The sequence below is a fragment of the Prionailurus bengalensis genome, chromosome A1 (assembly GCF_016509475.1).
Source record: "Prionailurus bengalensis isolate Pbe53 chromosome A1, Fcat_Pben_1.1_paternal_pri, whole genome shotgun sequence".
Lineage (NCBI taxonomy): Eukaryota > Metazoa > Chordata > Mammalia > Carnivora > Felidae > Prionailurus > Prionailurus bengalensis.
In genome coordinates this window covers 180,858,325-180,880,478 of record NC_057343.1, presented here as the reverse complement: position 1 = coordinate 180,880,478, position 22,154 = coordinate 180,858,325, and the positions used below count along the sequence as shown (strand labels likewise).

At 41.7% G+C, this 22,154-nt stretch overlaps 1 protein-coding gene across 1 annotated transcript in view; it reads right to left on the bottom strand.

Annotated features, from left to right (window-relative positions):
• Window positions 1-22,154, bottom strand: part of SLIT3 (slit guidance ligand 3) — a 597,991-nt gene that overhangs the window by 476,856 nt on the left and 98,981 nt on the right. Inside the window, 1 exon segment of the mRNA XM_043596219.1 lies at window positions 19,147-19,218. Coding sequence (XP_043452154.1) covers window positions 19,147-19,218 — 72 coding nt within the window.

Below are 22,154 nucleotides of genomic sequence, written 5' to 3'. Positions count from 1 at the left end.
CTCATTTAAATAAAGGAAGTGCTATGCAGAACAGGATTTGCAGAAAACACCATTAGTGACAGAAGCCATAACAATTATTCCCTAAGATAATTTTGCTCAATGACTGAACCCTTGGGAACTGGTGGTTGACAATCCTCTGTTCTGTGTTGTAAAATGGGATGAAAGTCCTGGAAGGTCTCGGGTAGAGAAGCCTGACCATGCACGTCTCTCCCAGGGAAGACAGAAGCTCTCTCTGGAGACTGGAAAACATTTACACTAATAATTTACTGTCTCTGACACAGATCTGCCACTACCATCTTTATGCACCTAAAACACCAATTATGAGCCAAGGAGAAAAAGCATCTTTCCCCTCCACCACCAGGGCTGCCTTTCTGACCCCTGATATCTTTTCACAGGGTTGCTCAACAATTTGAGCTAATTTAAAAGTCAGTATCTTGTACTAAAGTGAAATTATATCTGTGCTTAGATGTAACAGCCTGGAAGGGAGCTTCATTTATCTGTCTAGGATTCTGCTATAGAGAGAAGGTTTTATGTGTATGTGTGGGTGGTATGTTATGTATATGTGCAAGTACTTTGGGAAAGAGAAAGGGCAGAGTAGGAGATGTGGAGACAGGAAGGAGATGATTAAGGCCATGATATTAATAAAATTGATGATCTAGCATTTCTTTCTATACCTATCACTGATTCCCATGCAAAACATTCTAAAAAATTATTGAAGTTAGATCTCTCTGAGCGTCTTGACACACATACATCTTAGAATCTCATACATCTAAAATTAAATGAAATTGAGATGGAGGGGATTAGTCCTCGGTTACCCTTTAACTCTCTTAGAGATGTAGTTTTTTTTTTTTTTCCCTTAGAGCATTTTGACCTCCAAAAGTCGAGATGTTTTCTTCACTAGGAGAAATGTTGGCATGATTCTATGTATATTTTGATCAAAAGCTGACTCACTCATGAGAAATTCTTGTCCAGAGTCCTAGACAGACCAATGAGAGGCCAAACCATCAGTTTAATAGCTAACTACTCCATTCAGCCAACCATGGGAAGTTTTTGGCTATACAACAGGCAGCACCAATCAAGATGAGGCCAGACTTCCAAATAGGCTTCATCACCATAAACAGAGTGAGTAGAATTAAAGAAGGAAGGATGGGAAGAAAGAAACATCATGAATAAAAGATCGAAATATTTTTCTAAACCATGAACCAAAACTCAGGTCCAGCACACCACATTCAGGCAAGGAGCACAAAATTTACTTAAACCTCTCCATTGTCCCTCCCCCTCCCCTCCCCCTCCCCTCCCCCTCCCCCCTCCCCCTCCCCCTTCAGCTGCTGCTGCTGCTGCTGCTGCTTCTGCTTCTTCTTCTTCTTCTTCTTCTTCTTCTTCTTCTTCTTCTTCTTTTTAACTTAAAACAGATTTTACTTATTTATTATTTTTTATGGAAGTATAATTGACATATAGCATTATAATAGTTTCAGGTGTACAACATAACCATTTGATATCTGTATACAATGCAAAATGACCACTACAGTGGGCCTAGCTTCCTTGCCACCATAAAGTTATATAATATGCAATACCATATTATTGATTATAGTCACCATGTTGTACATTACATCTCCATGGGTTATTTATTTCGTGATTGGAATTCTGTACCTCTTGACCCTCTTCTCCCTTTTCACCCGTCCCCTAATCTCCTCTCCCCTATGGCAACCACCACTCTGTTTTTTGCATCTATGTGGTTGGTTTTGTTTGTTCATTTGTTTTGCTTTTCACATTCCACATATAAGTGAGAGCATACAGTATTTTTCTGTGACTTATTTCACCAAACATAATGCCCTCGAGGCCAATCCATGTTGTCCCAAATGGCAAGGTTTCATTCTCTTTTTTAATGGCTGAGTAGTATTCTAATATATATAAACACCACATCTTCTTTATCCATTCATCCATCAGTAGACCCTTTGGTGTTTCCATATCTCAGCTACTATGACTAACACTGCCGTGAACATAGGGGTGCAGATATCTTTTCAAATTAGTGCTTTTGTTTTTTTTCCAAATAAATACCCAGAGGTGGAGTTGCTAGATCATATGGTAGTTCTATTTTTATATTTTTGAGGCACCTCCATACTGTTTTCCACAGTGGCTGCATCAATTTAAATTCCCACAAAATTATGGAAAGAGTCTAAATGTCCATCAACTGATGAATGGATAAAGAAATTGTGGTTTAGGTACACAATGGAATACTACTTGGCAATGAGAAAGAATGAAATGTGGTCTTTTGTAGCAATGTGGATGGAACTGGAGAGTGTTATGCTAAGTGAAATAAGTCATACAGACAAAGGCAGATACCATATGTTTTCACTCTTACGTGGATCCTGAGAAACTTAACAGAAGACCATGGGGGAGGGAAAGGAAAAAAAAAGTTAGAGAGGGAGGGAGCCAAACCATAAGAAACTCTTAAAAACTGAGACTAAACTGAGGGTTGATGGGGGGTGGGAGGGAGGGGAGGGTGGGTGATGGGCATTGAGGAGGGCACCTGTTGGGATGAGAACTGGGTGTTGTTTGGAAACCAATTTGACAAGAAATTTCACATTAAAAAAATTAGAAAATAAAAATAAAAATAAATTCCCACCAACAATGCATGAGGGTTCCCTTTTCTCCACATCCTCACCAACACTTGTTATTTCTTGTCTTTATTGTAATGGCCATTCTCACATTATGAGATGATACCTCATTGTGGTTTTGATATACATTTCCCTGGTGGTTAGTGATGTTGAACATCTTTCCATGTGCCTGTTGGCCATCTGTATGTCTTTTAAAAAAATGTCTATTTAGATCCTCTGCCCATTTATTATTCAGACTGTTTTTTGTTATTGAGTTGTGTGCTTTTTTAAAAATATATTTTGGATATTAACCCCTTATAAGATCTATGATTTACAAATATTTTCTCCCATTTAGTTTTATTTTTAATTTTGTTGATGGTTTCCTTCACTGTGTGTTTTAGTTTGATGTAGTCCCATTTGTTTATTTTTGTTTTAAGTGCCATTACCTTTGGAGTCAGATCCAAAAACATGTCTCCAAGAATGATGTCAAGAAGTTTACCACTTATGATTTCTTCTAGGAGTTTTATGATATCTTATCTTATATTTAAGTTTTTAATCCACTGTGAATTAATTTTTGTATATGGTATAAGATGATGGTCCAGTTTCATTCTTTTGCATATGGCTGTTCAGTTATCCCAATAACATTTATTGAAGACACTGTCCTTTCCCCATTGTATACTCCTGCCTCCTTTGTCATAAATTAATTGACCATATATGAATGGGTTTCTGGGATCTCTATTCTGTTCCATTGATCTATGTGTCTGTTTTTTTTTCCCCCAATACCATACAGTTTTCATTACTATAGCTTTGTAATATAGACTGAAATCAGGGAGCACAGGAATGCCTCCAGCTTTGTTCTTTCTCAAGATTGCTTTGGTTATTCAGAATATTTTGTGGTTCCATACAAATTTTAGGGCTGTTTGTTCTATTTCTGTGAAAAAATGCCATTGGGATTTTGATAGGGGTTGCACTGAATCTGTAAATTGCTTTGGGTGATATGGATATTTTAACAATATAATTCTTCCACGCCATAACCAAGAAATATTTTATTTGTGCCTTCTCTAATTTCTTTCACTAATGTCTTGTACTTTTCAGTGTACAGGTCTTTCACCTCCTTGGTTAAATTTATTCCTAGGCATTTTATTTTTTTAATTCAATTATAGATGGGACAGTTTTCTTAATGTCTCTTTCAGGTAGTTTTTGTTAGTGTATTAAAATGCAAAAAAATTTTGTATATTGACTTTGTACCTTGAAACTTTACTGAATTCATTAGTTCTAACAATTTTAGTGGTGATATTAGGGTTTACTATATACGATGTCATGGCCTCCACAAATAGTGTCAGTTTTACTTCTTCCTTTCTGTTTTCAATGACTTTTATTTCTTTTACTTCCTAACTGCTCTGGCTAGGACTTCCAATATTATGTTGAATAAAAGTGGCAAGAGCAGGTATCCTGTCTTGTTCCTGATCTTAGAGGAAAAGCTTTCAGATTTGCCCATTGAGTATGATGTTAGCTGTGGGTTTGTCATAACAGCCTTTGTTATGTTGAGGTGCATTCCCTATATACCTGCTTTGTTGAGAGTTTTTACCATAAATCGATGGTGAATTTTGTCAAATGCTTTTTCTACATCCACTGAGATAATCATATGATTTTTATCCTTCACTTTGTTGATGTGGTATATCACATTAATTGACCTGTGAATATTAGCCATCCCTGCATCCTTGGATTAAATCTCCACTGGAATAAATCTCCACTTGATTATGGTGTATGATCCTGTCAATGAATTATCTAATTTGGCTTGGTAATATTTTGTTGAGGATTTTTGCATCTATATCCATTGGGGATATATTCCTGTAATTTTCCTTTTTTTGTGGTTTTCTTGTCTGGTTTTGGTATCAGGGTAATGCTGTCTGTGTAAAATGAGTTTGAAAGCATTTCCTCCTCTTCAGTGTTTTTGGAAGACTTTGAGATATATAGGTATAAAATCTTTGTATGGTAGAACTTACCAATGAAGCATAAACTTTTATTTGTTGGGAGGTTTTTGATTACTGATTCAGTATCCTTGCTAGTAATCAGTCTACTCAGATCTTCTTTCTTCATGAATTGATTGTGAAGTATTGTATGTTTCTAGGAATTTATCTATTCCTTCTAGGTTGTTTAATTTGTTGGCAAATAATTATTAATAGCAGTCTTTATGACCCTTTATATTTCTGTGGTATCAGTTGTAATATATCTTCTTTCATTTCTGATTTCATTTATTTGAACCCTATCACTTTATTTCTTAGTGAGTCTAGCTAAAGCTTTATCAATTTATTTACCTTTTCAAACAATCAGCTCTTCGTTTCATTGATTCTATTGTCATTTTAGTGTCTATTTTATTAATTTCTGCTCTGGGCTTCATTACTTCCCTCCTTCTACTAACTTTGGCCTTCATTTGTTCCTCTTTTTTCTAGTTTCTTAAGGTTTAAAGCTAGATTGTTAATTTGAGATTTTTCTTTTTTCTTGAAGTAGGCCTATACTGCTATGAACCTCCCTCTTAGAACTGCTTTTGCTGCATCTAGATTTTGGTATGTTGCATTCCCATTTTCATTTGTCTCAAGGTATTTTTGAATTTCTCCTTCGATTTTTTTCATTAACCCATTGGTTATTCAGTAAAGTATTGTTTAACCTCCACATAATTGTGATTTTTTTCAGTTTTTTCTTTTGTGATTCATTTCCAGTTTCATACTATTGTGGTCTGAAAGGATACCTGATATGATTCCAATTTTCTTAAATTTATTGAGACTTGTTTTGTGGCCTAACCTATGATCTATCCTGGAGAAGTTCTATGTGCACTGGAGAAGAATGTGCACTCTGCTCCTTTTGGGTGAAATGTTCTGTATATACCTATTAAGCCCAACTGATTTAATGTGTTAAGGCTGATGTTTCCTTATTGATTTTACATCTATGTGATCTATCCATTGACTTAAGTAGGTACTAAAATCCCCTACTATTATTATATTACTATTGATTTATTTTTAGGTCTGTTAATACTTACTTTCTATGTATTAGGTTCTCCTAGGTTGGTTCATAAATATTTACAAATGTTATTTCTTCTTGCTGGATTAACTCCTTCGTCATTAGGTAATGCCCGTTTTTTCTTCAATTACAGTCTTTGTTTTAAAGCCTATTTTGTGATATAAGTATAGTTACCCCAGTTTTCTTTTGGTTTCCACTTGCACAAACATCTTTTTTTTTTCCATGCCTCACTTTCAGTCTGTAGGTGTCCTTATTTCAGAGTTGAGTCTTTTCCAGGCAGCATATATTGGGTCTTATGTATGTATGTATGTATGTATGTATGTATGTATGTATATCCATTCAGCTACTCTATGTCTTTTGATTGGAGAATTTAGTCCATTTATATTTAAGGTAATTATAGATAGGCATGTACTTCTTGCCATTTTGTTCACTGTTTACTGGCTGTTTTGTAGCTCCTCTCTGTTCTTTTACCCTATTGCTTTCTTCCCTTGTGGCTTGATGCCATTTTTTAGTGTTATTTTCCAACTCCATTCTCATTATCTTCTGTGTATCTGTATACACACACACACAAACATACACACATATGTATGTATGTGTGTACGTATGTATGTATGTATGTGTGTATGTATGTATATATAGATATAGATATACAGACATACGGATGTAGATATTCTAAGTTGATAGAAAGTCTAAATGCATTCTAGAACTACATTTTTACTCTTCTCTCCTACATTTTATGTTTTGATGTCATATTTTACATATTTTTATTTTGTGTTATCTCTTAACTAATTTTTAATAGTTAGTTTTACTACCTTGTCTTTTACTCTTCATGGTAGCTTTATAAGTGATTTGTCCACTACATTTACTATATATTTACTTTTACCAGTGAGAATTTTTGCTTTCATATTTTTTCTTGTTAATAATTAGTGTCCTTTCTTTTTGGCTTAAAAAGAAGTCCCTTTAACATTTCTTGTGAGTCTGGCTTATTAGTGGTGAATTCCTTTAGTTTTTGCTTGTTTGAAAAATTCTTCTCTCCTTTTATATGGTAACCTCGCTGGGTTGAGTATTCTTGTTGGAAGTTTCAGTACTTTGAATATATCATGCCCCTCCCTTATGGCCTGCAAAATTTCTGCTGAAAACTCAACTGATAGTCTTAAATTTTTTTTAAATGTTTTTATTTATTTTTGAGAGAGAGAATGAGACAGAGACAGAGAATGAACAGAGAGGTGGAGGTGCAGAAAGAGAGGGAGACACAGAATCTGAAGCAGGCTCCAGGCTCTGAGCTGTCAGCACAGAGCCTGATGCAGGGCTCGAACCCATGAACCATGAGATCGTGACCTGAGCTGAAGTCAGGCACTTAGCCAACAGAGCCATGCAGGTGCCCCAAACTCAATTGATAGTCTTATGGGGGTTCCCTTGTATGTAAAACATTGTTTTTTCCTTGCTGTTTTTAATATTTTTTCTTTATCTTTACCTTTTGACACCTGAATTATAAGGTGCCTTGGTGTGGGTCCCTTTGATTTCTCTTATTAGGGAGTTTCTGGGATTCTTGCATCTGGATGTCTGTTTCTTTCCCCAGGTTAGTAAAGTTTCCAGCCATTATTTCTTCAAATAAGTTTTAGGTCCCTTTATCTCTCTCCTCTTCCTGGAGCTCCCTATTATGTGAATGTTGATCTATTTGATTTGTGCCATAGGTGCCTTAAGCTATCTTCACTTTTTAAAATTCCTTTTTCTTTTTGCTGCTCCGGGTAAGTTCCACTGCTCTGTCTTCAGGTCACTGATTTATTCTATTGCTTCATCTGGTCTGCTGTTGAACCCCTCAGTGTATTTTTCAGTTCAGTTACTATAGTCTTCAACTCTGTGACTTCTGTTTGGTACTTTCTTATATTTTCTATCTCTTCCTTACAATTAATTCTCTCTGTGTTCATCCATTCTTGTCCTGAGATTGGTGAGCATCTTTTGCTTTTCTTTTCTTTTCTTCCTCTATTTCTTTTTGTGAGCATCTTTATGACCATATTTTGAACTCTTCATCAAGTAAATTACTTATCTCCATTTCATTAAGAATGTTTCCTGGAGTTTTATCTTGTTCTTTCATGTGGAACATATTCTTCTGTTGCCTTGTTTTGCTTGACTCTCTGTGTTTTTTTCTGTGTATTAGACAAAGCAGATACCTCTCCTAATTTTAAGAAGTGGTCACAGGAAGCCTGGAGGTAAATTTCAGTCTGATGTCTGTGCAATGCCCTGGGTGTCATAGCCTTATAAGAACTAACTCTTCTATTATCTCAGTTCTGTGGGGCCCAGAAATGCTAGTACACCTGGCTTCAAAGCCAAGCATTCAAGGGGCATTCCCTGTGTGGAATGTGCACACCTGCTAACTTTGAGGTTATAGGAGAGTGCCAGACTGTAATGAGCCTGCCAAGTGAGTTTTGCAAGGTGGGGTCATGGCAGAGAAGTGGCCTAGGGCAAGAGGTCCCCCCAGGTTTGGCAAAGTAGGGCTGTGGGGGCATGCTAGGCTGGGATGAGCCCACTTACTGGGTTTGGCAGGGCTGCAGGACAGCACGGGGTGTGGGACAAGGTAGCAAGGTGGAGGGAGAATGCAAAAATGGTGCCTTCCCATGTGTCTGTCCCTGGAGAGAGTTCCAACAGACCTCTACTCCTCTGGCAGACCCTTTAAGCTTAGCCAATGAATTTCCTTCACATATAGTCTAGGTGCTTTTCAGCTTGCTGCTTTTGAGCTGGGTCCTGGGGTGAGTGAATCTGTGTGAGCCCTTTAAGAGTGGAGTCTCAGTATCCTACAGCCCTTTAGGTCTCCTGGACATAAGCCCCATTGGTTTTTAAAGCCATATATTTTGGAGGCTCATTTCTCCAGCCCAGGTCCCAATGACTGGGGTGCCTAATGTGGCGTTTGAACCCCTTGCTCCTTATGGATACAATCTATATTTATAGGACCCCTCCCAGTAGTGGGTTACTCCTAACTAGGGGTGGGACTTTTGGCAAGACCATATCTCTCTCTTTCCTAATCATCTCTATGTGGCCTTTTTATCCTTTGTTGTGGAGGAGCTGTTCAGCTAGTTTTCAGGTATTTTTCATAGAGGATTGTTCTATATGTAGCTATATATTTGGCATGTCTATGGAAGGAGGTGAGTTCAGGATCTTCCTATGCTTCCTTCTTGAACTGTCCCCTCAAACTTCTCCATTTTTTATTTGGCTTAGACAGTACTGTGTTAGCACAGTTTTGTTGTTAATAGGGCATAAACATTTTCATTACAATCTTCAATCTCCAGGACTTTGTAAATGGACTGAAAACCTTACAAGTGAAGATTAATGTTCAACATATAGGATACTGAGCCCGCAGAAAAGATAAAAGAAAGTCAAAGTTACAGACATCTTTTATTATTTTTTTTTTGATAATTTGAAATTATGCTAGAATTTGGGCATCAAATTAAAACACTATTTGTCCCCTGGAAAGATTCCCAAATGTTGGTTGGAAATGAGGGATAATTAGGCTCTTAGAAATGTTTCTGTTGATGCTGAACGTGATTCAAGAACAAATAATTCACGATTATTAGATGTGGGTACATTTGCATCATTCAGGCAATTGAAGAACGTGTGTTTGGGGTCGGCCCACCTCAAAAGACTTATATTTTTCTATATATAATGTGATATTTCCCAGACATTTTCAATTCCCTTGACAGTTTTTAACTCCAGATAAGGGGAACAAGGATCCCCGGGTGTGCACATAGGCTGGCCTCTGGTTCTCATTCTCAATAATGGGCTAAGTTGCCACTGAGAGCACAGTCTTTATGTGAGTACCCTTGGTGCTGGCCACACAGACCCGCTGAGGCTAGCTGACTCTACCACATGCCACAAGGTGCTGAGAGCAGCACATGGTGTTGTACAGAGAGGTTCCAACTCTGCAGGTGGGTCCCAGCCAAGGAAGTCTGAGAAGAAGCCAGGTGGCAAGAAGCCCATCCTCACACCCTCTGGGCTCAGATTAGACATGTCTGCATTCTATACTCAGCATCCCAACAACCAGCACATTGCAGACACACACACACACACACACACACACACACACACACACAGTAGGTGTTTAATGAATGTTTTAGTTGTCCCTGGTCACACAGTTCTCTTCCTAGGAATTGGGCAGGAATGTCCCCAACAGGGAATGGACTATGTGCCAGGTATCAGCTGGGTGTTTGTTTTATTTTTCCACCTTCTCAACTCACTGTTTTCACATATAGCACAGAGAACACACCGACATATGAAGGCTTCCGGCTGTATGTGCAAGGAGCTGAGCTCTTCTTGCTGTGAGCTGTTTAATGCACCATCAGAACTAAAATTCAAGAGGTTTTCTGAAGCCCTTATACATATAACCTTTTTTTTTGACATTCTCCCCTTTTCTGTAGCAATTCAGCTGGCCCCAGGGTTTCACCATCATCACCAGTGTCCAGTGTCGGTCTGACCTTCAAGGGTTACTTTCCTCACCGTGATCCATGGCATGACTATAGAATAGGTAACCCTTTGCACACATCTTCAGAAAGCCACCTTGGAACCCCCACCAGGTAGACCAGCAAAACCTCTTACCTTCAAACCAAAGAAAATACTAAATCCATGAAATCACTTAAGCCATACTTCCAAAGAAAGGGAGAATCAAAATGTTTTATGCAGCAACCTATAAGAAACTCATTTTGTGGGATGTTTCACATTCCAGCCTATGGTTTATTCCCCCATATATCCCTGCCAGTAATATCAACCAGATGTGGCAAAGAAGTCTGTGCAGAATTGTAAAAATTACAAGCATATTCTGTAATTCCAAAGCATTGTAAAGTCACAGCTTGGTTTTCTTTCTTTCTGGAAAAAAAAAAAAAACTTTTCAAGCTGGTAGAATGTTCTCAGTATAAGTATTACCTGATCACTTTAGAAAGTTCTTCTGTTGGCCCAAAGGGCCAAAGAGTTTTAAAATATAAAACCCAACTCTAACTTTGATACATTGTAGGGAATTTAGAAAGTTCTACTCGCACACATGCATTTGAGTCTATAAATTTTCTGTTTTAATATTTCAAGTCTTAATACTTTAGATCTCAGATATGAGCACGTGCTCACAGAGGCTCATATAAGCATAAAAGTACAAAATACAGAACCTTGAAACCTTCAGAGATCCATGATTGTTTTTCCTCTCTCTTCTTTAAGGTGTGTTTCAGCACAGGGGCACATGATAAGGTAGAAAACAACCCACAGAATTGGAGGTCAGAAAAGCCTGGGTTTATTCCTGGTGACTTAGTTAAACTCTTAAGCCTCAGTTTTATCATCTGTACAGTAGGCATAAAAATATCTACACTTCAGGAAGACTAAAGAAGACTACATACGCATAAGGTGCCTAGTACATAGTAGGTGCTCAAGAAATGTTTGGTTGTTTGCCTGCTCCCCAATCTATAAAATAATAGGGTTTATAATAGATCAGCGTTTCTCAAAGTATACCCATGGGTGATATACACCAAAGGTGTAGGTTGCCTATTTATAAGGTCAGAATCCTGGGTCCATTCCAGATCTCATGAACTAGATGTCTTGGTTACACAGACTGGGAATCAGCATTTTAACCAGCACCTCAAGAGATTTTTTTTTTCCATGTGCTAAGCTTGAGAAGCAATGGAACTTAGATCCTTGCTCACCAAATGTGGTCCTAGGCCAGGAGCATCACCTGGAAGTTTGTTATAAACACAGACTCCTAGGTCCCACCTCAGAACTACAGAACCAGAATTCACATTTTAATAAGATTCCCAGGTGTTCAGATGCTCAGAGAAGTTTGAGAAATTCTGGCCTGGATAACTTTAATTCCTACCTCTAAAATTCTATCATTTAAGAGTCTACAAGACAATTCATTGTATTAGCCTTGTAATCAACTCTGTGGATAGACAACAGACTTGTGTTCAGCTGGATAAAGCCTCAGTGGAGGAGAAAAGAAACCTTCCATGCCTTCTTTCCTAGCTCTAGGTTAAAGCACGAGCAAATCACGCAAAACAGAAATCCCAAGAGTGCCACGGCACCCATTGTAATCCATTATCTGTCCACATGCAGATTAAAGCTAACCTGTCCTCAAGCACATGATGAAACCGCAGCAGACAGAGCATGGCATAACACAAACAGAAGGCTGAGGCCTCACTGCAGTGTTCAGGGGGTGGGGGAATGGAGAGGGAGTAGGGAACGGAGCTCCAGTTTGCAGGGAGATTTTCCATGAGCTTTTAGTGGCTGTGCCCCTGGAAAAAATGACCCCACGTCTGCAACGGTGAGGCTGGCCCGTCCCTGGCCTCTGAGGGCTAGGCCAGCACAGGGGGAGCGGGTCTCTGGGATGCAGCTCCCAGCAGGCAGGCGGTTCTGAACCCCCCACCATCCTGATGGATTGGTTTCCCCATCGCCCTATTATCATTTCACCACATCAGATAACAACTCTGCTAGAAAACTGGGTAGTATGGTTTTTGTTTTCTCCACTGGTGTTTCACTTTTATAGTATTGTTTCACATTGATATAGAGTTTTATGGTGACACATATTGCATGTAGTTATGTTTTCAAGTTTAGTGTAGAACTGGAAGACTAAAGGTGGCTACAAAAGGATCTACGAACTGCAAAAGGTACTACCTAGAGGTATGGGGCCCCAGTCACTCAACACGTCTCGGCCCACTGAGGGCTTCAAAGACATAAAGGAACAAACATTAACTGAGCTTCTACTAAGTGCCCAGCATATTAACTAGTTATTAACTTCTCATAAGTACAGTAAGGAATGTAGGCTCTGAAGTCAGGCAAGTTTGGGTTTGAATTTTGGCTCTGCCAGTTACTGGCTCTGTGACCTTGGGCAAGCTGTCCAAATCTTTAGGACTCTGTTTCTTCATCTCTAAAAAGGAAATATTATAGTATCTCACCTCCTAGACCTGAGATGAAGAAGGAGGATTCACATCGAAGCAGGTCACAAAGCACCCGATGTAATATGCACTTGGGAACTATTGTGGGCTGCTGTGTCCCCCTAAAATTGAAGCCCTTGGACCCATTCCTTCAGCATGTGACTGTATTTAGAGATCAGGTCTTTATAGAGGTGATTAAGTTAAAACACACCCATTAGGGAGGAGCCCTGAGCCAGTATGCCTGGTTTCCTTATGAGAAGAGGAAGAAACACCATGGCTGAGCATGAAGAGAGGGACAACCGCACGTAGAGGCACAGGAAGATACTGGCTCTAAGACAAGGAGAGAGGCCTCAGGAAACCAACCCTGCCAGCACCCTGATCTCAAACTTTCAGGATCCAAACTATGAGAAAACAAATTTCTGCTGTTTAAGCCATCCCATCTGAGATACTTTGTTATGGCAGCCCAAGCAAACAAAGACCGGAGCTGTGGCTGTGACCTCTGCTGCACAGTGAATCAACCCGAGGCTGAGAAAGTTGAAGTCACTTGCTCAGGGTCACCAGAGGGTAGGACCCCAACCCAGGTGTGTACGGCTCCAAAGGCCACATTCTTTACTCTCACACTGGGCTGCCTCAAAGTGGCACTGGACCACCTTGCTGAATGCAACTTTCTGTGTGTGGGGGAGTACATGGCACGTACACGCAAGGCAGTGACAAGACGGGGCGATGGAGAAAAGGAAGGAGAGGTACAAGCAAGCAGAGAGGAGAGTTCAGAGGAGGTCTCCCTCATTGGAAGGAAGTTCCCTGGAAACTGAGGTTTTACAGCCTTTACTTCTGGGAGGGATGGTGCTCCACCATGACAACAGCCCCAGTGACTTGGGGCTAGTTGGCTGGCCACACTTCAGAGTGTTTTCAGAGGCCTGAGGGATTAACCTTCCAAGTCTCTTGCAACTCTGCAGATGTGAGTGAGGGCCAGGGGGTTTAACCCCAATGGCATGTTTTTAAAGCTGTCAAATACCTCGTAGAACTGAGTGGAGAATAATTGGAGGCCTCTGTGCTGCTGCTATCAAGCTGCTTATTCAGCGACAGGTTGAAAACCACTACCAAACACTGAATGGGCTCTTTGGACATGAATCCAGAACAGAGGGGCCAACAGGACCCGCTCATCCTCATATGGCAAAGTCCAACTCTTAAAAACTGGCTGTGAACCACTGTGCCCCTCATCTCCTTAAAGCTCTTTAATGAGTAGAATGCAGAGGACATTCAATCACTGTTTTCACCTTGTCTTCTGCCCCTTCTAAGGATTTCTGGCAACATTAACCCTTTAACCTCCAAAAAACCAGAAATCCCTCACTCCCTCTCCCATGGGTAGGTGAAAGAGAAAGCTGGAAGGGGACACAAAGAAGGAGAAATTAATAACCTATAGACCATGTAACAGACCATGCTCTGTGCCATCCTGTCTGGATGAGACAACTGAGGCCCAGAGAGGGAAAGTAACATGTCTTAGGCCACAGAGCTTGTGGGTGGTGGAGGACCATTCTGAACACCAGGATCTTCGCACTTCAAGGGCACCACCGCCTCATCTTCATCTCTCTTCATCTCTCTTCATCTCTCTTGGAGCCTGAATCCTGTCAGGTGCTGAAGTGTTGACACCACCGATGCCAGAGCCATAGCATATGCACTGCTTGCCTCAGTCGGCCAGCGAAGTCGACCACAGACATCTTTCATTGAGCACTTGCTATGTGCTACAGTCAATGCTGAAGGCTGCCCATGGGCCACTTCCGTCTATCCTCATAACAATGTAGAGAAGTAGGTTCTCTTGTTTATTGTACTGATGATGAACCTGAGACCCAGGAAAATTAAGTGACTTGTCCACGAGCTCACAGCCCCTTAAGCCCTCCACTCTACTGCCACCTCCTATGCCCAGCTCTGAGTCAGGAGTGGTAGGGAACTTAGGAGGAGCAGTAACATAATCCTAACACTTGAGAACCTTCTGATCTATGTCAGGATGGAGGGAAACTAGTATTTATTTTATTGAGTGCCCAAGGCATGGCAGAGACCTTGCTGGCCCTTTACAGACCACAGTGATGTTACCTAATCTTCAGGGCACTCCCAAGCTCTAGGATTCTCTGTCCTGTTCTCTGTGTGCTTGAAAACAGGAAGAGGACAGGTACACCATTAATATACATATGGATCAATGAATTACTGGTGCTGGATCTGAGGGTGGATGGGGGTAGAGTGGTCAGCAAGGCCTGACAGAAGCACTTGGACATATGACAGGTCCATTATCAATCCTTTTTATCATCATTTTAGGTCTCCACAATAGCTAGCTTGGCATAGTAGAAAACCGAAGGACTCTGCAGTGACACAGACACACATCTGAGTCCCAGTTCCATTGTATCCTGGTTATACAGCAATGGGGTAAGTTAGATAACCCCTCTCAGCCTCAGAAGTAGATGTGATAATGATTCTCTCTATAGGATTAGTGTAAAGGTTAAGTCTGAGCATTGAGGCAAAGTCCCCAGGGTAGTGTTACTTCTTAGAAATGTGGGCTATATGAGTAAGTAATTTAAACTCTGAGTTTTAGTTGCCTCTACTATAAAATGGGAGGAATGAGGCAGGTTGCTGCCTATAGTAGAAAAACGGCACAGACTCCAGAGTCAGATTACCCAAATGTGAACTCTGGTTCTGTCACTAAGTACTTGTAGGATATCAGGCAAGTTCTTAACTTCTTTAAGCCTCAGTTTCACATCTATAGAATAATGTTAGTCATAGTATCACCCCACAGGGCTGTAAGGAGTATCAAATGAATTATACCTCAAGTGCTCAGAACACTACCTGCCAGCCAATGGGTTTGCAATTGTTATTACCTTGAAGTGTTTCTGAGGATCCAACGCATTCAGTTAAAGCACAGCAGACTGCCCAGAGTCGTTGCTCAATGAATTTGTAGACATCTGTTGTTTTCTTTTTTTTTTTTTCAACGTTTATTTATTTTGGGGGCAGAGAGAGAGACAGAGCATGAACGGGGGAGGGGCAGAGAGAGAGGGAGACACAGAATAGGAAACAGGCTCCAGGCTCTGAGCCATCAGCCCAGAGCCTGACGCGGGGCTCGAACTCACAGACCGCGAGATCATGACCTGGCTGAAGTCGGACGCTTAACCGACTGCACCACCCAGGCGCCCCAACATCTGTTGTTTTCAAGTTTGGCATCATTTCCCCCATCTTTGGATAACAGAATTTTTCTTTCTTTTGGGAAACCCATTCCCAAGCCCTGGAAACTCTCATCCCCAAACAAGTGGGATGAACCCATTTCCAAAACTTGACTGGTCAGAGGACACCACCTCACTGGCAATAACGATGTGCTCAGACATGGACATGTCACCAAGCTAAGCAATCTACCACTGGTTCTTTTCTGAAGGACTGTTGACTCCACACGGATTGCCAGATTAGTACCCTGGGTCTTCTGCTTTTGTTCACCATCACGTGCACTGCTACAAAAGATGTAAGGAGTGACATGAAGTCCCAATAACTTCACCAAGCCCCTGGATCCAGTTGTTCCTGAAGCTGTCCATAACTGTCCCTGAACTTTCCAGGCATATAAACCAGTATCTTTCCTCTTTGGATTAAACTAATTTTAGTCACATTTCTGTCACTTAGTGGTTAGTAGTGTTATTATAATAGCAGGTTTCCAACAAATATTATTTCCCTTTCCCATCACTCCTCCAAACATCTTATTACACATCCATAGCCTTAACAAAAGGTATTCTTTGGATAAATAGTGAGTATTAAGCAGTTTTTGTCTACAGATCTAATAAGAAAGGAAAAGGCGTGTCCAGAATTGCTACTTATCCCACATGGCATGCTACGGAGTAGACAGCCACACAGTACCCACATTTAGCATTCCCTGGAAAATGGTTCACTGTGTCTATTGAGATGCAACACTCCTTTACAGAGCTAGTGACATATGTATACACACCCATGATTGCACATTTATTGATTTCTAATTTGTACCCTGCAAAATAAGACAAAGACACAATAGGGCCATTAAGAAAAATCAAAGATCAAGCCCAGAGAGAAAAAAGAGATTGCAGATTATAGCCGAAACCTGAGTTAATATAGTTGCTTAAATTAAAAAAAAATTATATTTAGCCTAAGCTTTTTGGCAGCCATTCAGAATGTGTCATGATGAGGCATACAGAGAAATGGGCATCCTTCATGTCTGTACCTGAAAACCCATCAGAGGCCAGGTTGGAACAAGCACAGAGGAAGAGCTTACTGAATAAATGAATGAGGGAATGAATGAATGAAGGATAAAAGAACCAAAGCTCCCTAAGGGCACTGTTTATAATACTTAGGCCTATATCCTTCACTTATTCATCTACCCATTCACTGAGTGCTTATGTGTGCCCACTTCTGTGCCTGGCTAGGACCTGGAGCAGGACAGATAACAGACTGAGTCAAATGTCATGCCTGCCTTCCCAGCTGCAGCTCTCTGGCTTGAAGCAAAAGCTCAGAGTCATCCACCTCAGTGCCCATAGCAACTGCCAGTGTCTTCGTGCATCCGGAAGAAAGAGATCAGAGAGCAAAGCTGAGAAAATGGGAAGTGCGGGAGTAACACTAGTTATCTTGGTAATTACACTCACCCCTCACTGTAAACCCTAGAAAACAAATGCACACACACTATGATCTCATCTGATACTCACAGCTCCTTGGCGAGGAAGATAAAAGGGAAGAGGAGTGTCAGCCTTATACTGATGGGGATATTCAGGCACAGAAGGGAAAATGACTCCCCCAACCTCTCTCAGAAAGTGACAGGATACTACCCTGGGGGTTCCCATGCCCTAGGCTGCCTGCCTGGGCCTGGACCCCAGCATCTCAGAGACCTGTTATCACTGCCTGAAATTCCTCCTCTGCCTGCATCAAAAGCAGCCTCACACAAAATGGGCATCGTCTGATGGGAGCAGCTATGAGGCCATGTTCCATGAGCAAGAACCAGCCCGCTTGACACCCTGCAACAAGTGGAACACTCAGACCCCACCTGCTCAAAGCTTTCCAGCAGCCCCAGCCCCACAGACACCTTCTGTTTGCTTAGAATGTGATGCTGAGATTCCAGATGAAGAGCTTAGAGTCAGCATTATTTAGGAGCAGGTTGAAAAGGCACAATGTGGTGCTGGGTGGAAAGACAGCTATTAGGTGAGCATGTAAGGAAAGAACTACATAGGAAGAGGAAATTAAAAACCAGGTTGTTTCCCCATATGCCCATTTAGTATTGTTTATCCAGCTCAGCTAGACGCTCAGGCTGCTGAACATCACTTTAGTCATCCTCATGCCCATCAAGATGGATTCAGTGTGGAAAGGTGAAAAGGGGGGCATACTCTTCCCCACAGATAGCAAAGTCAGCCAGGTGGACCGAGCTAGAGAAATGCAGTACACAGCATGAGAAGACCTTGACAAGGTACAGGTGTGTCCTAGAGAAGGCGAACAACGCTGCTGTACCACTTAAACACCAGCCAACCCTTGTGGTTCCTGTTCCAACAAAGTGTCCTTTAAAATACATTTATGTATATAGTCTCTTTCTGTGTATGCACACACAGATATAGATATAGATACAGACTCCTAATTCAGAACTCATTCTTAAGCACACACACTGACATGTGTTTTGTATTTCCCAATGTATCCTGGAGCCTACATGCATTGTTTGACTGCATAAATAGGTATTAAACACAGCCACTGGGAATGTAAATGGTGGCCACAAGTTTGGAGCCTCCCCAGTAATGTTACAGTCTTCCCACCCAGGCTGTAAATCTCACTGCTTGGCTACTAAGCAGCCAGACACTGTCACTCCATTCAGAAAATCAAGGCTTGGGCCAACCCAGTTAACCCCATGAACTACATGAGTCACTGCCAGTATGACTTATAGGCTCAGAATCATAGAGCCATTCACTGTCAATTAATTAACACTTGCCTAATACCCACAATATGCCAACCGCAATCTCCATTCTGACGTGCATCTCAAGTTCCTTGAACCTCCAAACTCTCATACTGAATAAATGCACAGAAACATCTCCAATATTCCCCCTGCATTATGTCTTGGACCATTCCAGAAGATAAAGCAAAATTTAAGATGTTTCTTCCTTTTCCCACAAAATCATAGATCTCCAGACCCAGGGTTCTCAGACTGGCGGAGGTAGGAAGCAGGCAAAGGGCTGGAGTTGTTCTGGTATGCAGGATGGTGAGGTTAAAGTGTTCAGTCCAATACAATGCCCTCTGAGACCACTGGTGTCTCCTTTGAATAAACCTACCTCAAATCCCATCCCCAGGGCATTTCCCTGAGGTGAGGTCAGACCATGTTAAATGGCAGTGTGTCCTTCTTTGCAAAGAAGAGATCTACTACCACAAGCCACCAGCCCTCATTGGCCACTTAAGCCACTGATATCTGAAGAATGGGAGCAAAAGTCGGGTGTGGAGGGGAGTGTAGGGGCACGCCATATTGAAGCCCAGCTCCTAGTCTCCATACATATGGCCTAACTACCAAGCTCTGCATGGTACCAGGCTCCACTCACAAAGGCAACCACAATATCCATATCACCAAAGCCAGGCAGGACACCAGGTAGAGAACATAATTCGGCTCTACTTACAGTCTGGTGAGCTTTGGTGTACTCTGGAAAAGCAATTCCGGAAGGACCTGGAGCTTATTCTTGTTCAGGCGCCTAGAGATAAAGAACAGAATGAAAGGGTATCAGGAGACATTAAATGGATTAAGAGTATTCACAGATACTCACTTCAATCAATCAACAGGTATTAAGAGACTTTCTAGATATTTCAACATGGGATGCACAGCATGTTAAGGCATATTCTGTTTTTCAAGGCTTGCAGTCAAGTTGGAGATACAAAGCAAAGGTCAGTCAAAGGCAAGAACACAGCACGTGTGCTGTCCCTTCCCCATCAAGAGCCTAGGACAGACATCACTAATTGATCACACCATTCTTTCCCACAGATTCCAGACAAGGCTTTTGAAATTTTCTGGCCATGTGCTCCAGGTAGCAATTGCCAAGTGATGAAACTGATATGCAAAATGGGTCCCTAAAAAGAAATAAAATACCAGAGAGAGTATTTCATCCTAGATAGTGGTGGTGGTTGCAGTAGGGAGATAGCAGTTACTATGGAAACAGAAGAGGCCATGGGTTGAGGGGCCAAATGGAATCCCTGCCAGCCTGGAGCGGGGCTGTATTATAACTTTCATGGGCCCTTGGCACTTTTGCTTTTGCATGCCCCTAACTCTATATAAAAAATTAATATCACATTTTATAACTATGTTGGCATAAAAATATATTAATATTATATATTATAACATTCACTTTGACCTGAAAGGCTTTTTTTTTCCTTCTAATTTTGAAAGAAATGAAAACATTTTCATGGGCCTCTGAAAGTATTGTTGGCCCTGAGCACTGTCCCCGCTGTGCCTAATGGAGCGGTCAGCTTTGGGTCAAAAACCACAGTCTGGGCAAGCCATGTGGCTGGAGGTAAAGTCCTCCCAGAAGGGATGGCCCACATTGGATGGCAGCAACAGAGCCAATCTCATGCTCTCCTGAGAATGGTCAATGCTAATTCCAACAGTGAAGAAGGCCACATGAGTTTTCAAGGGACACCAAGCCCTTACTGTGGCCTCCAAGAAGGCTGTTCTCTGGGGAGTAGGAGGCCAAGAGGGAGACCCTCATCCCTGCCCACTCCCATGACTCTCTGTCCTAGCATCTTTACACACCTCATCAGTGAGTGCCCAAACCAGTGTCTCCAAACCTGTCCCCAGAATCCTCAGAATCTCCTGCAGCAAAAGAACAGTTTATAGCCTGGTTGAAATTTTTGCTTGGAGTGAGCTGCCCGTTTCGTTACCTGGGACAACCATACTATCCTATCTTAGAGTTAAGCAAGCTGAAGAAAAGATAAGATGAGCTTCTTCCCTGCTTCTGCCCAAAGCCCACACTCTCTCCACCACGCCAAGCAGACATGCTTCCCTGGGGGGATTTTGCTACTTTCCCCCTTTTGTCCCAGGTTGATGGCCAAAAATTTCTAAGAGACAGGGGACAAGCAGGAGGTCAGAAAGGGCAAAGCATGTGAGAGAGGAGCTTTGAAGACCCCAGAATAAGGCTCCTGTCAGAAGTGTGCTGCTCAGCCCTGAAGGGGCTCACGGTATGTGTGGGCAGGTGTGGTCCAGTGATGTTGTTTGTGGGCCCCCTGACTGCAAGGAGACCAGACAAGAGGCTGAGAAGTTGGACGGATAAGCTCAAGTTCCCAGCGACACCCCAAAAGCAGCATGACTCCCACACTAGTGCTCTTCTGTAATGTTTTATTAATTGTGGTAAAAAACAAAAACATGAAATTTTCCATCTGAACCATTTTCAAGTGTACAGTTCAGTGGTGTTAAGTATATTCATAATGTTGTGCAGATCTCCAGAACTTTTTCATCTCACAAAACTGAAACACTATCACCATTGAACAACTCCCCACCCCAGTCCCTGATAGCCGGCACTCTACTTTCTGTTTCCATGAGTGTGACCAGTGTTTGCTTTTTTTTTTTTTTAATTTTTAAATGTTTATTTATTTTTGAGAGAGAGAGAGAGAGAGAGAAACAGAGCACGAGAGGTGGGGGGGGGGGGAGTGTTCAGAGAGAGAAGGAGACACACAATCCAAAGTAGGCTCCAGGCTCTGAGCTGACAGTACAGAGCCCAACGTGGGGCTTGAACTCACGAATCACGAGATCATGACCTGAGCCAAAGATGGACATTTAACTAAGCCACCCAGGCACCCCAATGTTTATTTATTTTTGGTAGAGAGAGACAGAGCACAAGCAGAGGAGGGACAGAGAGAGGGAGACACAGAATCTGAAGCAAGCTCCAGGCTCTGAGCTGTCAGCACCGGGCCTAACGCAAGGCTTGAATTCACAAACTGTGAGATCATGACGTGAGCCAAAGTCAGACGCTTAACCAACTGAGCCACCCAGGTGCCCTGTGACCAGTGATCACTCCCAGTATCCACTGTTCATGTTCCTGTCACTAAAATGGAAATACAGGAGGAGCCCAGGGGAGAGAAGAGTGATGGGTAATCTAGTTGCTCTTCAGAGCACCTCCCATAAGTCTGTGATATGTCCTTTGATGTCATATGGGAGCACTGATCCCAGAGAAGGTGCGGTGATATGACTTTGGCTAAATTTGGGTTCAGGGCTAACTAGATCTTGATCTCCCTGTGGGACTTTTGGGTAGTTACCTGGCCTGCTGAACCTCAGTGTTCCATCTTCAAAATAACCCTATACATTGGGTTACAGAAATTCTTAATGACACAGTGTGTGCCCAAGTGTCTACCACTGCAATAAGAGCATGGAGATAATAATAAAAATGATGCAGTCCTAACTGCACATCAGATGCTATGCTACATGCTGGATGGGCACAATCACAGGCAGGAGAGCTTGGAAGCGGGCGTCATTACTACCCACATCTCATAGATGAGGACACTGATGCCTGGAGAGGATGAGTATATTCCACAAGGCCACAGTGTTAGGAAGTGGTAGGGTCAGCATCTGAACCCAGGCAGTCTGCCTCCAGCGCCCAAGTTCTGAACCACTAACCTCTTAAAGCCTTGTAATAACTGACCG